This window comes from Saccostrea echinata, unplaced genomic scaffold (genome assembly GCF_033153115.1).
Source record: "Saccostrea echinata isolate AGI-Se365-2 ecotype Australia unplaced genomic scaffold, CSIRO_AGI_Sech_v1 ptg000054l, whole genome shotgun sequence".
Taxonomy (NCBI): domain Eukaryota; kingdom Metazoa; phylum Mollusca; class Bivalvia; order Ostreida; family Ostreidae; genus Saccostrea; species Saccostrea echinata.
Genome location: NW_026889803.1, coordinates 53,120,705 through 53,134,818, shown reverse-complemented (window position 1 = coordinate 53,134,818; position 14,114 = coordinate 53,120,705). Strand labels below are relative to the sequence as shown.

The following is a 14,114-nucleotide window of genomic DNA, read 5'->3' as shown; positions in this document are numbered from 1 at the left end:
GAAACACCAGCATCGAGTTTAATGTTAAAACAGGAGTCCGTCAGGCTGTGTAATGTCATCAACACCCTTCATCACAACCATTGACTGGGTCATGAAGAATACAACATCTGACATTCCAAGAGGCATCATATGGGGTACATTCACATCACTAGAAGACCTGGACTTTGCTGATGACTGCAACAATTGGCCTTATTTGTCTTATTCTCCCAATCCCATCTGTCTCATTCAAGACAAAACCAACAGGATCCACAAAAACGCAGGAAGCATTGGACTGAAAATAAGCACCAAGAAACAGAGGTCATGACCATTAATGAAAACAACCCACCAGCTGTCAAAGTGGAAAATAATATCCTCCCATGTACCAACACCTTTACATACTTGGGTAGTAAAGGAACAACAGATGGTGGAGCAGAAACCGATATCAGAGACTATCCAAGGCAAGAGCAGCATTTAAGAACCTATAAACTGTTTGGAGATCAAGTCAGTACACCCTAGAACAAAACTAAAAATACGCAAAAGCTGTGTTCTACTGATCACCTTGTAAAAATCAGAGTGTTGAAGAATGACAGAGCGATCTGAGCAAGCTGTCGACATTCCATACAAAGTCTCTGAGAAGGACCTTCTCAACAGGTGCCAACAAGAGGACATGGCCACAGCCATCATCAGAAGACGCTGGAACTGGTTTGGTCATGTACTTAGAAGAGACTCAGGCAGTATTATAAAGACTGCTCTCTGGACACCAGAGGGAAAACGGAAGAGAGGAAGGCCAAAAGTCGCTTCGCGGCGAACAGTGGAATCTGAACTTAAAAACAAAAGAGAAGTTGGGGCACACTACAAAAGCTAGCCAGTGACAGAAAAGAACTCTCGTTACTGCCCCATAAGCCAAAGGCGTCACGGGCAGTAAGTAAGTAAGAAAGTAAGCAAATTTTTTTATAACAGCCGATGTTTTGTATAAAACAAAAATTCAAATTGATTCAACTAATCAAATATATTCCAAACTTAGAAGCTAGATTGATTGATTATTATTGTTTAAGGCTGAGTCGGCAATATTTCAGCCATATTTAAGCTAGAAACGTTGCAATTGCAATCAGTAACATGTCACCCTAAACTGATCTCCACGCTGTAATATTGGAGTTGAATGCAGAGAAAGCACTAATATATTAAAAATTTGAAAAATTTAAATTTTTCAGAAATATTTCCATTTTTTTCCACTTTAACAGCAACCTTTTTGAAAATATGTTAAACCCCAGAAAGTAGAGGAGACACTTCCACATCGATATTGTGCAAATTGAAATACGTTTAGAGGATAAATTCAAATTTAAAAGGAAGTTCTTCTTTTTCCTTATTGCAACGGTGAATAAAATTGTCCATAGGATTCTATTGTAGAAATAACTGTATTTTAGAAGAACTTGGTTTAAATACTACGTCTGGAACTAACTTGTAATCACAGTTCACTTTCTAAGGATGAAATTTTTTCAAAATCATTTCAGTCTTTCATACTTTCAACATTCCAGTCAACCAAAGTGAGTTTAATCTACCCTTACTATACTGGTTTCCTAAACTTCATAAAATCCTTACAAAGATGGATTGGCAGGTCCAGCAAACACTTTACTCCTCACTAAAATATTAATTGCTGTAAATTAGAAACTTCAGACGTATTGTGCTACAGAATATTTTAGAACTGGTGTAAATTAGATGTGAATTCTCAAAAACTCCAAAGAACTTTTAGAAAATTTAAAATCACCAAATTTTTGAAAAGTCTGTAACATCAAAGCGTACATGCACGACTTTTCTTCACTTTATACAAACAATTCTTACAAAAGATAGAGACTAGCTTTCTGATATCATAGACAACTGCATCTTCAAAAAAAAAAAAAAATGGAATTCGGAAATTTTCTTATTGTGATCATCAACAAAATTACTTTGTTAAAGATTACTCTGTTTCTACCCACAAGTACTCTGAAGTTGGTATTAAAATGATGATGGAGTTCCTCATTTACAACATCTATGTTGTTTTCGTAGACCAGGTCTTCGAACAAACTTTTGGAATATCTAGGGAACTAATTGTGCTCCTTACTAGCCGATCTGTTTTTATATTCCTATAAAGCATAATTCAAAGACTTCTACATGAGAAGAAGAAAATACTTACTGTGGGCTTCAACTCGACATTTAGATATACTAACGTCGGTTTATCAATTAACGTAATTTACCCCCATTCACATGTCAACTCGATATATCACAGTGAACTCGAAATTAAAGATACATGTTTTGCCACATCTGTTTCATATTAGATGTTTTATTGACTGCATACGATAAGGGCCAACTAACAACTAAACTGTATGGCAAACGAGATTTTTCAAGCTTTTCCATCGTCACCTTTCCTGATTTGTGTAGCAATATTCTGCCATACTTGCATCTCCCAACTTATTATTGCTTTTAGTACGATCAATTTTTAAACCGAGGCAGGCTCTACTGACGGATAAGTTGGTGTTACAGGGATTTCAACAACCTCGTTTAAAGTCGGTATTACGTAAATTCTATGGTCGTTATAAGGACCTTGTTAGCAAATGTAACCTCGCATTGGGTCGTATTTTGGCTGCTCTGTTTCATACCATTTGTTAGGCCTTTTTATGCTAAAATTGTCTACGTAATGTTCCGTCTACCTGATCAATACACAGGGCTCGCTGCGGGTGTGACCGGTCAATAGGGAATGATTACTCCTCCTAGTTCCTGATCCCAACTCTGGAATTTCCGGGGTCCGTGTTTTATGCCCTGTTTACAGATCTATATTGACTGTAGATTTTTTCCTTTAAATAAAGCACCGTTGTCCTCGCTTTTTTTATTTGATTTGATTCAAGGAAAAATCCTTTAAAGTTTCAAAGAGATTGGATGGTAGCTACCGAGAGAAGTGAAATTTAAAAGTTTAATACATCGTCTGTCTCCATAGCAATGAGTGTCAATTAAAAAAAAATGAATGTTGAATGCACAACTAGATACGATAATTATCATTTCTGTTAAGGCTATCCAAGCCATCTGCGAGATAATCTGCGAACAAAATTATTGGAGGAATAATAACAATTTGTTGCCCCGGCTTCACTTGGGGTGACATGAATAATAATATTTATATAACATGACAATTTTCCATTTTAGTCACTTGACTACTGTGCATTTTCACCATCCCAACAGTTTACTTTCCTAAGTACTTATTAGTGCAGACTCTCATTTTAAAATGCAGCTAGGCTAAGACGGGGGGAAATGTTCAAGGAATTATGAAATGTGTGTAACGTCCCTCCATTTGCTAAGAAAATTCATATTCTTCTATCTACTTGGAATATCGTTTCATAACATTCACAAAACTTACTGCATACTTGCTATATAAAGACGATTTCACAATGTTTTAATGCATTTTTTGTCTTTGACAATTTGATAATTATCATGTAAATTTGATAAAAACAGCAGCGTGAAGTACGGGCCAGTATTACGCCTTTAACAAGACTAAGTTATTAATGAATTGTCATTGATTCTGCCTGGGGGTCTATAATTACTAGAATTCTATTTAACAATGTCCTCATTTGATTTCAAGATTTTAAAACGAATTTAATTGTGCCATTGTGTTACCAATGTCCTCAATTGATTTCAAGATTTTAAAGCGAATTTAATTGCGCCAGATGAACACTAAAACACATTGGAAAAGATTGCTTTGTAATATCACGAGAATTTTAATTCTGCGTTCTGCAATTGATGACATCACTCACCAGCCTACGCAGACGACACATAGATAGGGAAATGTTAGTCTCCTATGAGAAGACCTAGTGAGTGATAATTGAATAACCAACTGCATTTAGATCACAATCTTCTTATTTTGGACGTGTGTATTGCTGGTTCTTTGTGAAAAAAGTTGATGGGGGAAATTGTTGTGCAACTATTGTAAACGTACTCATCAATCTTTGTCAAAAAGGCTTTAATATCCGTATAGTTGATATTTAGAAATTTGATCACAAACTTTAAAAGGTAATCTATTCCTTTGTCGAATCCAGTTATAGCATTATCGAATCGCATATGAAGATTTCCAGTCTAAGCAGTAACGATTACTATCAGTAACTCCTGTTAATAACTCTTGTATGCAACCTTTTCCCCCGTAAAGTATCCATCTAAAACGAAAATGAAACGTACGAAGTAAACCGACCGGGCTCTTTGTTGCTTAAGGAAGCTCTAAACACTAATGAAAAATGCTTTTTGGACTTAGAGAAAAATATATCATAAAATGGTGCACATATTCAGTGTATCTAGTGCATTTTCAACATAGGATACCTGCCTTATTTCTGCAGAAAAAATGTTCAAAGACAATGAACTACTTGTGAACAGAAATCACTGTTGTTTACTTGCATCGTGAAAATTGATGGAAATAATGTATTCAATTACTTAATCTTGGTCTAACATAACATTAAGAATACTTTAATTCATAAGAAATTGTGTCATTAACTGTAGATTCCCATTTATTCTATTTTTCTTCTAAGGGCAGATCACTCTTATTAAATAAAACTACCCTACACAAATAGAACTCTTTAGTGTGCAGTGTTTAGAGCTTCCTTAATCTTTCTTTTAACAGAATGTCGCATTTATAGTCATGTTCATCAATACTTAAAAATGGCAATTTCACTTCCATCTTTATATGATAAGTTAGCAGAACTAAGACTAAAAAAGACCTTAAAATAACTTCAGCCAGTAAAAAGGGCAATAAGGTTGAAAAGAAAAACTATACACGCATTTCATATTACATGTTTTATGATTCCCCAAGGATGTGTTAAATGTGATTTCACTTTTTGGAAATGGCAAAGGTAAATACAGGGCTTCAATTTATTTAGCCATAATTAATTATCGATAAGATTTTAACATTTTTTCTCTTTCTTGTAGAGAAAAATTATCAATTCGTGCGTAAGTAATTCGGAATGCTGAAACCAACAGAACCCCTGTATTTGCTCTATGTTTTCTTTTTTAAATGTTTAGTATTAAGTAGTGTAATTCTTTTGTTTCGTTTTCTTACACCAAAACAACACTCTGATTGCACATTTCAAAGTTTATTTTTGTGTTGCATGAGTATCGTGTCTGTATTCCATGATGTTTGGGGTGCTTTAAAAATACTTTTGACTTCAGAATTGGTTGTTTTGTGTAAAATATACATTGTGTTTATGAACATCTAATCCAGTTAATGACGTATTAATTAAAGTAAGGGAAAATTATCAAATATGAAGTACATTACTTAATACTTTAAGGATCACTTCAAATTGATATGTGATATATATAATTTTTTTTTTTTTTTTTTTTTTTTTTTTTCATTTTTTGTTTCTAGAGAAATTTCTATTTATCCCAAGAAATTTCTTTTACTGGGCTTTCAACATGTGGACATAAATCACATGTTTGAAACAAATAACGTAACAGACAACTTGATTATTTTAATTATTAGACAGAGAGGCTAGTGGCGGCTGTATGTATCCTATAATGTAACCTGTCATCATTTTCTCTAATCACATTTCAGGTACGTGTTCGTCATCGTCAGCTATTTGATTGGGGTCTTCATCTTTGCCACGATCGTCGGTGAGTCGCATCACGCTGTGATTTTACAACTTATACACGGCATCTCAGTATATGCATTTGTGAAATAAAAAGCAACGACGAAACTCAGAATTCGTGATTCGTATCATATTTAAGAAATCATATATTTTATTAACAACTATTTCTACTTTAAAAACAAGAAATGATAACGTCATGAATAATATAGGATAAACGAAAGTTGCACTGTTAAATTAATTTAATATATGTGTTATGTTTTCAGGACAGGTGGGAAACGTGATAACGAACAGAAATGCGAGTAGACAGGAGTTTGAGAGATTGTTGGTAGGTTCTATCTATTACAACACCACGGTCATCTCCTGTGAAAGAAAAAAAAATTGAGCACAGACTTATTATGATGAACGTTAATGATAGTCTTGACAGACTTATTGAAGGCGCCTGACGATTTTCAATATTTAACACACAATTTTGTCTAGCCTTCAGATAGCCAATAATGTACTCTAAAAGAATCTATTTTTTGATAATATTAATCTGAATAATTTTATCTTTCTTAAAAGTACTTTTGATCCTTTTTTGTGTACATTAATCAGGATAAGTTTTTTTTTCATCAAAACATTTAGAGAAAATTAGCTGTCGATAAAGTCATGATTTAAAAAGCTTATTAGGATCAAAGTATGGAAACTCCTTTTTTTAAGGCTCTACAACGTTTTATAACGCTGACTGTAAAGACATAATAACATGACAATGTTAATAGGGAGTGAAAAGAAGTTATGAAAAGCGAAATAGCGTGATAACGCATACCGAATTGCTTATATTTACATTTTTGATTGATTTAGAATATATTTTTGCATGAATTTAATCTTTAACACATGAAATGTTTTATTTTTCAAATCTCTATGGCATAAGTTTGACCCGTTAAACGCATATCGAACCTTTATGGCATCACTGAGAAATTACTTCGAACATTCATGAGAAATCTGTGTTTAAACAATAATAGATATGTGTTATTTAACGAGGTTTAATCTTGAAATTCAAAGTCTTAAGAATTTTTGTCAAGTATATTTTGAGTATCTATGCACATAGCTTAATCAATAATCAAATCAAACCAAATATGTTTTTTTGGCGTAGCGGTACATTTAATATGGCCTTTTTGCACTGAAATTGTGTCGTAATCATAAATCACATCTTCGAAATTTTCCATCCGATATTTTTATTCAAATAAATCCTGGGACAAAATATATTAATATTCTATCTTATAAAAAGAAACATTAAATTTGGGACAAAGAAAAGGTTTCAAAGTGCTTCGCATAATCAATTTATTGACCTTTCTGCACTCACAAAATCTAATTTTTCTGGCATTAAAAATTTAACAAGCAAGAACATTATTTTGAAGTCCTAAACCTTTGCTGAATTTAAGCAGATTGATCAAAGTTGTCATATATTCAGAAAATAAAATCAAAAGTGGGGGGTTTGATGTAAATTTTTAGATATTTCTGAAAAGTTTCAATTTTAAATTAAAATTCTCATCGTCCCAAACCACGGCCAAAATAATAAAACTTAACATACTTGACAAAAATTTGATAGCAGGATGCAACCTCGTTAAGGAGGGATTCTTGTCTGATTTCTGAAATGGAAAATTTCTTCAAGTATATTTACTTATATGTCTGATATACTTAGATGTAAGGGGGTTTAAAAGTTCATATTTTTCTTTCCTCCTCAAAATTGTACCTAGACCTTTATTTAAAATTTTTTTTTAGAAGAAAATGATCAGTTTTTCTCTTTGAAGTATTTACAGTACTGTTAAGTTTGGATTCGTAATTCTCCATGCAGGCTACACAGAGTGTTATTTTATGCAGTGAAATGTTTTATGCTGGTCCTAAAATATTTATTAAATGAACTTTTATGAAATCCATCATATTGTGAGAAATATAAAAAGATATATTTTGAAATCCAGGAAAAAATAGAGCCAATTTTAACTTAAATTGACACTTTTTCAAAGTAGTTTCTAAAAAAATTGCATCATAGACCCCTTCTTTTGATTTGATTAAATATATAAGATAACTTTTATCATTCTGCTTAGATTCAGCAAAAGTCTAAGACTATTAAAATAAATTTCTTGCTTGATAAATTTTTAATGCCAGAAAATTGACAGTTTTTGTGTGCAGAAAGGCCAAATAATTGATTATGCGAAGTAAACTGAAGCCTTTTCTTTGTTACAATTTTAATGTCTTTTTAAGATTGAATAAGAGTATATCTTGGCCAATGATTTATTCAGATAACAAATACTGTGGGAAAAATTTCTAAGAAGTGATTTCTGTTTAAGACACAATTTCAGTGCAAAGGTCACTTTAAATGACCCGTAGCGCCAAAAGAAGCGTATTGACCCCCATTTTTAGCTCTACTGGTCAGAGACCAGAAGAGCTTATGCGATAGTAAGGTGTCCGTCGTCCGTCCGTCTGTCTGTCTGTAAACAATTTTTCAAAACGCTACTTCTCCTACAGTTTTGGTCTGATTTCAATATAACTTGGCACACAAGTAGACTACACTAAGATACATAATTTAGTGCATCGGTTTTTGATTTCGATGAACGGTGTTGCCATGGTTACTAAAAATATAAATTTCAGTGAAATTCCTTTTAAACGCTACTCCTCCTACAGTTTTGGTCTGATTTCAATATAACTTGGCACACAAGTAGACTACACTAACATACATAATTTCTTGCATCGGTTTCTGATTTCGATGAACGGTGTTGCTATGGTTAATAAAAATAGAAATTTCTGTGAAATTTCTTTAAAACGCTACTCCTCCTACAATTTTGGTCTGTTTTCAATATAACTTGGCACACAAGTAGACTACACTAAGATACATAATTTAGTGCATCGGTTTTTGATTTCGATGAACGGTGTTGCCATGGTTAATAAAAATAGAAATTTCTGTGTAATTCTTTTAAAATACTACTCCTCCTACAGTTTTGGTCTGATTTCAATATTACTTAGCATATAAGTAGACTACACTAAGATACCTAATTTAGTGCATCGGTTTTTGATTCGATGAACAATGTTGCCATGGTTACTAAAAATAGACATTTCTGTGGAATTCCTTTAAAACGCTACTTCTCCTACAGTTTTGGTCTGATTTCAATATAACTTGGCACACAAGTAGACTACACTAAGATACATAATTTAGTGCACCGGTTTTTGATTTCGATGAACGGTGTTGCCATGGTTACTAAAAATAGAAATTTCAGTGAAATTCCTTTTAAACGCTACTCCTCCTACAGTTTTGGTCTGATTTCAATATAACTTGGCACACAAGTAGACTACACTAAGATACCTAATTTAGTGCATCGGTTTTTGATTTTGATGAACGATGTTGCCATGGTTACTAAAAATATAAATTTCTGTGAAAATCCTTTAAAACGCTACTCCTCCTTCAGTTTTGGTCTGATTTCAATATAACTTGGCACACAAGTAGACTACATTAAGATACCTAATTTTATTTATTGCTGCGTGTTGCAAAGTTTCAAATTCAAGTGCTACTTTTCCTTTGTTATATGTACAGACCAGAAGAGCTACAGTCTCATCAGAGACTTCTGGTTTGTTTTGATTTTTAATTAAAGTATGTGAGTAGATACTAAAAATATACTTGACCAAAAATTCTTAAAGACTTTTGATAGCAGCTAGGATCTAACCTCTTTAAATTATTTTTGTCAATTTGGTAGTATCATCTGGTAGACACTATATAGTAACATCTTTTTATGTAAAAAGAAAAACATTTAATTTTTTGAAACAGAAGTAGGCATCACATGATAAGCAACAGAAATTTTTTATTCTTAATGTCAAGGAAAAAGATAATTACCTTGACCTGACCTTGCCTTTAAATGGTCATCTTCTAATTATTTGATACCATCACTTAATGATGATGTCTTTTTGAATCTTTTAAAATTTCATTAATTTTTAAATACAAGAAATATGAGAAGAATCCCTCCTTAAACAGTGTTATATAAGAGAACGGAAATGTAAATATTGCATTATAACGCCTTTTGATTCGCTTTTATATGCATTATTGTAATTTTTTTCTTTGCTTTATTATGCCTTCTTCGCTTTGCGTTTGTACGTCTTTACACCTTGTGTAATAATCCCTTCAGAATTTCATTTTCGTAGTCTGATCCTCATGAACTTCGTGCATCATAATACCTCTTCAATGATGCCACTGATGCTTCTTCACTAGCTTCTTCTTTTTAAAAATCAGACAAGAATTTAAACTGTTGTTAGCTAAACAAAAAAAATTCTGGTACGTTTTCATCTGCTAATGACAAGAACTTCTCGTCTAAAAAATTAAAACAGTAATACATGTATGTATAAAAAACGATCACGTGAACCTATGTTTTGCTTCTTCATATATAGGATGGGGCAAAGTTATATATGCGGATGCATAATGTACCACAAGATGTCCAGAAACGGGTTCAGAGGTGGTACGATTACGTGTGGACTCGGTAAGTACAGTGGTAGTCTAGATCATGTCCAGTGGTCAGTACTAGTATTACAATTACAGATGAAAGTAAACATCTTTTATTTGAAACTGAAAGCCTTCAAACTAGGAGTTTGAAAAGTGGACATTGATAATCATTAACATGAAACATTGCGTGAGTACATGTCTATAGATATTGCATAAAATTTGTTGAAAATTGAATAAATGAAAAGATATCAGGGGTTAATACATGTATATAAGTCTATTCCAGGGCTGCTATATAATTAATCAATTTTGAAACAATTTCAACATCAAATTGTTTTTGTTTGTTTGTATGTTGTTTAACGTCCCTCTCGAGAATTTTTCACTCATATGGAGACGCCACTATTTGCCGGTGGAGAGCTGCAAATTTTGTCCTATACTCGGCATTTACGGCCATTGAGCAGTGAGGGATATTTTTCGTGGCAGCACCTACTGCGACACTACTCGGCTTATACGGTCTCATCCGAAGGACGTCTCCACGTCCCACAGTGGGATTCGAACCCGCGACGTAAGGATCAACTCCTTATTTCGCAACTCTAGAGCAGACGCTCTAACCACTGCGCCACGCGGGCGACTAAACAACATCAAATTGAAATTTGAAGATAACGAATATTAATTCAAGTTGAGAGTAAAACAAAATCAGCCCCTGAGAATAAAACAGAGGTTAGATCAGGTACCATGAAGTAAGCATCTTCTGTTGATTGGTCACACCCGCCGTGAGCCCTTGGTCTTGCTCAAGTAAACACTTTGGTTGGTTGATTGTTTGCTCTACGATCATTCGAGAATATTTTATTCATGATGGGACTCCACTGATTGCTACGGGGCATTGAGAAGTAAGGGATCTTTTGTGTACTAGTATATATCGTCACATGAACCTTGATGAAACGGACTCATCTGAAGGACGGATCTCCACATCCCGCAGTGGGATTGGAATCGCTGCGCAAGAATCAACTCTTTACCCGCGACACTAAAATAAAGCGAATGTTTCGTTTAATCAGGAGAACGAAGTAAGAGAAATCAGTATGAGACCAATGGCCTAATAATGTGACCTAAGCTTGTATTTGTAAATAAGGTCATTGGAACGACCACAGAAATGTTGACTTTGAACGAAGTTGTTGATACACCTATGAAATGAAATTTTTCATCAGTAGAAATTAAAGATGCTCATGCATACAGAATCAGTTGGAAGGCAAATACACCATGTGCATGTGATATTGGTTTAATACTATATAAATACAGGAAGATGAGGATAAAAAATACTCATGCCCGTTTATCATGCAGTTTGGTTGTCTATTTTCCATAAATGTTTATATTAGGTCAAAATATGAAATAGATGTTTCAGGCAATATGGTGTCTTTTATTTTGAGTTTATTGGGATATGTAAATACAAAGATCGGCAGGGGATGCTCACTCCTCCATGGCACCTGATCCCACCTCTAAATTTTGAGGTCCTTGTTTGCTCTGCTCCAAATTTGTATTATTTCATTGGATTTTCGAGATTGAATACTGTTCGATATCTTCATATTTCATTTTAACCACCGAAATTGTATCTCAGCTGGTGGACAGTCTGTCCCCGAAGATACTTGTCGTTCGGTACTTATTCATTCATGCATAGTACAAAAGTATAACGAAAAGATACATATACTGGCAGACGCGTCGCCCAGTATAAAAAAACGTCACTCTTTTGAGTCTATTAGGAACATTGACTCAAAGAGTTCAGTTGGGGTACCTGGGATAATCCTCCGGGATATTTAAAATATTTGAACAATCTTCAGACTCCCAGTTTTGGTATAAAAACAACAGTTCGTACACAAAGGTTTAAGTTTCTCTTATAGATATATTTGATGAATCCTTTTCCGATCCAATGGCATCTATTTCCAAATGTTCTGCTTAAAAACTGTAAAACGTGTGATGTTCTGATTACATACTGTTCTTTTACTAGCAATCTGACAGGACAAAGCTTCTATACCAAAACTTAGGAAAATCTGAACCAGAATGTAACCTTTGTGGACTTATTTATGTTGTTGAAACCAAGGGTTCACTTCATAAAAGCAGATTCTCTACAAGCACTTTAATTTACCAGATCATTCTATTTTATCAATGAAATCTAGAAAGGAATTCTAGAAAAGATTAACATCATACTAATAGTCCATCATTGAGTACACCTTTCCGTAGACAACGAGAAGAATACTGGAGTAGGAAACTTGGCACAGCCTTTTCATATGGAAGCAATGGCAATGTCGATAGTATTGGGAGTCTTTCAAGTCCACAGTGTAGCAATGCGAATGTCATGGGACTTTTTAACAATACTCAGAGACGTAAGCGTAGTCATGGGCATTGGTCATACAATAAACCTATTATACACGATGTTTCTTTTGATTCACTACTACCTAATGTAAATAAACAGTTTGGTCTCCATCACATTCGCGCCAAACTTTACTCTGTCTCTTTGAAAGTTCTATATGGCCTATTTGAAAGGTCATGGAAAGTCCATATTTGGATTCTTCGACACCAGAATGCAGGTTTGGATCTTTGATTATGGATATTGCAAATCATAGGCTTTTTAAACTGCAACGTTTTACGGAAAAATAATTTTGCTCAAACAATCTATTTGTTTCTTAAACTTCAATTTGCAAACAAAAGATTCGACGCAGCTAATATAAGTAATATTTTTGGTCACAAAAGCTTCCAGTCTTGTATTCCACCATATTTCAAGTTGAAGACCACACCTTGTATTTCTTATAAATAGACTATATTGCTTCCAAACTTTTTAATTACCAAAAAAAAACTCTACCGTGAATAGATATCGAACATCTGATACATAATCCTCCTACGTGTTCATGATCTTCTTCACCCTCCACCTATAGTCCTGCTGGACACGTCATTACTGGTGATGTAAACATAGTTAATAATGATGACTTTAAATCCCTGATTTTAAAGGGTCAAAATTTAGGAAACCTCGTTCTGCGTTCCCCGTTCAACAGGCGTCATAACTTTATAGATATTATGAATTCTGTGAAAGATTACGCCAGGCGATGGGCCAAACGCGAAAAAAAACCTTGCCACTTTATAAAAGTGGATTAAGAGCATCAGATGGATGTTGAAATCTCGCATTAAGCTATTGAGGGGCTGTATGTAAACTATTCATCCTTCTGTCTATAAATTAATGGTGAAAAAGAAATTAGATAAATAACACGATCAGTATGTACTGGTCCCAGCTGACAAAACTAGTAACAACATAGTCTTTGTTTGTAAGGCGCATTATCTGAATTGTATTTTAGAGAAACTAGGATTTAATTCTGCACGTGTAAATCGAACTAACACCCATAGCTCCCTTTCTAAGGAGGAGATTCTTCAAAATCATATGTCCGCTTTAGATATTTTTAAAATTCTCAACAATCAAAATGAATTTGAATTACCATACCTTTACTGGATTCATAAGAATCCTTACATACAAAGATACATAGCGGGTTCTAGTAAATGTTCTACCAAGCCTCTTTCTTTACTCCTCACTAAAATATTAACTGTAAAGAGGAGAAACTTCAATGAGTATTGTACAACCGTATATTCGAGAAGTGGTGTAAATCAGATGTGGATACTTAAAAACTACCAAGCCTCTTTCTTTACTCCTCACAAAAATAGTTACTTTAATGAAGAGAAACTTCATAAGTACTGTACAACAGTTTATTTGAGAAGTGGTGTTAATCAGATGTGGATACTTATAAAACTCCAAGAAACTTTTAGTAAATTTGAAATCACAAAATGTTACTAAAATCAATAACATCAAAACGTAAGACTTTTCAACACTTTACAACCATTTCCCCCGATAAATCGAAGTCCAGGTTTTTTAACTCACAGACAGCTGCTTTTTCAATAAAAATGAAATTCGTAAATATACTTACCTTGTCATTGGTCTTTTGAAAAATTATTTTGTTAAAAGGCATTGTGATTGTACACACAAGTACTCTGAAGTTAATATTAAAAAGATTCTCGAGTTTCTGATTGACAATATCTACTAGTATGTAGTTTTT

At 33.7% G+C, this 14,114-nt stretch overlaps 1 protein-coding gene across 1 annotated transcript in view; it reads left to right on the top strand.

Annotated features, from left to right (window-relative positions):
• LOC133205013 (cyclic nucleotide-gated channel rod photoreceptor subunit alpha-like) overlaps nt 1-14,114 on the top strand; it is a 48,760-nt gene that overhangs the window by 28,320 nt on the left and 6,326 nt on the right. The window contains exons 2-4 of the mRNA XM_061340754.1: nt 5,537-5,595; nt 5,834-5,895; nt 9,978-10,066. Of these exons, the coding sequence (XP_061196738.1) occupies nt 5,537-5,595; nt 5,834-5,895; nt 9,978-10,066 (210 nt within the window). The remainder of the gene's footprint in view (nt 1-5,536; nt 5,596-5,833; nt 5,896-9,977; nt 10,067-14,114) is intronic.